This window comes from Austrofundulus limnaeus, unplaced genomic scaffold, assembly GCF_001266775.1.
Source record: "Austrofundulus limnaeus strain Quisiro unplaced genomic scaffold, Austrofundulus_limnaeus-1.0 Scaffold171, whole genome shotgun sequence".
Classification (NCBI taxonomy): Eukaryota; Metazoa; Chordata; class Actinopteri; order Cyprinodontiformes; family Rivulidae; genus Austrofundulus; species Austrofundulus limnaeus.
The window spans coordinates 399,851-401,452 of NW_013952573.1; the positions used below are offsets into that span (position 1 = coordinate 399,851).

General features: G+C 37.0%; 1 protein-coding gene across 1 annotated transcript in view; it reads left to right on the forward strand.

Moving 5' to 3' along the window:
- The window catches only part of myo16 (myosin XVI), a gene marked incomplete in the record, with an annotated part of 109,202 nt that overhangs the window by 34,600 nt on the left and 73,000 nt on the right, over window positions 1-1,602 (forward strand). Inside the window, 2 exon segments of the mRNA XM_014017511.1 lie at window positions 119-243; window positions 420-545. Of these exon segments, the coding sequence (XP_013872965.1) occupies window positions 119-243; window positions 420-545 (251 nt within the window).

Sequence of the window (1,602 nt, forward strand, 5' to 3'; positions counted from 1 at the left end):
AGATTATTAGAGTCGTACTAAATGAGTACTACATTCTTGACAAGAAAGTTGTAGGAAAACTTTAAATTGTCTTTATTGTACCCCGGGTGAAACATTTGTGTTCTGTTTGTTTTTTAAGGTGTAGATGTTGCCTCCATTCACACCATGAAGACACAGAGAGCCACCACCATGATGTCTGATGTTAAATTGCTGGTAGCATCARGGGGAAGCTTCAACCAGGTCAATGATGACGGCGTGACTCTGGTAAGAAAAGTCACACATGTCAATAACATGGGCACAGACTTTTATCTGACTCAACAATCTTTTATTTTCAACTCAGTTTTATTCTAAAAGATTATGCATTAGTATTTTTTTCCTAATCCACCCTCATTTTTGGTCTCTCCTGTCTTTGCTCCTTTTATTATCTCTCCTGTCTGAAGCTCCACATTGCTTGTGCCAGTGGTTACAGAGAGGTGGTGTCTGTCTTACTGGAGAATGGATCGGACCCTCATCCATCTGATAATGTCTTTTGGACCCCACTTCATTTGGCTGCTAAATATGGGCAGGTAAMTTACAAACTTGCACATGAATGTCTGAATGCTAATAAAGTAGAAACCTCATTTAAACTCATCTAGCATTGACCCAATGTGATTGTTGTCATTAATTAATATTAAGAAAATTATCAATGGATTTTTTTTTCCTCAGAGGAACTTACCTCTACATATTGCTGATTTTTGACCTCCTGTAAGGACAAAAGAAAAAACAATGCTGCACATGTCTAATCATGTCATTTTTGGTAGGCATTTCAGTTTTTGTTGTTGTTAGAGGAGGGGATAGAAACAAGTGATCCTATATTTTGTGTTCTTCCTTATAAACATGACATTTTCATTGATTTAATTAGTTGGAATCACACTGCCTTGGGCCTATCTGTCCTGAAGCATGTYCTTTCTTTTCATTACTCAAGTCTGTTTTTTTTATTTCTCGTTTTTGCCCACCACCAGACATTTAATCTTTGTTTTTGATTTCATTTTTTACACAATAAATTTGTCTAGATGCTCAAACAATAGCTAATCAGAAAACCTGCATGTAAAAGTTCTAACTGCAGAACTGCAAAAAAAATGTTAACCTCTTTTTTCTTGWGCTTTCTCTGCACACTTGCACTGTTTGTATATTTGAAAGTGTGTCGGTGTATTTAGTAGTGACAGTTTGGAGGACTGTAGAATAGATTAGTTTTGTTTGTTTGGATTTCTTTTCTTTGCTGTGCTGAACCTCTGTAGTAATTTGCACTTTCCTGGTGGTTGGATTGCCTCTTGAATACAAACCACTCCCTGGCCTGTTCAACATTTCTCTTTGTCACCTTCTTTTTATCGCTAGTCCCTCAGCATTGCAGTGACTAACACAGGACATTGGGCCTCATGCAAAAACCGTTCGTACGCACAGATTTGTTCTTAAGTTGTGCGTACGAGTGATTAGGGGAATTTGTGGCATTCACCAATGTTTTCGTATTCTAAGATTTTTTTCAGACACAAACAAAATTCACGAGTGGTCCAGACCTGTCGTATATTTTACAAGCAGTCAGTCTGCTGTTATCCAGATGGATTTTATTCACTAATAACTTTATAT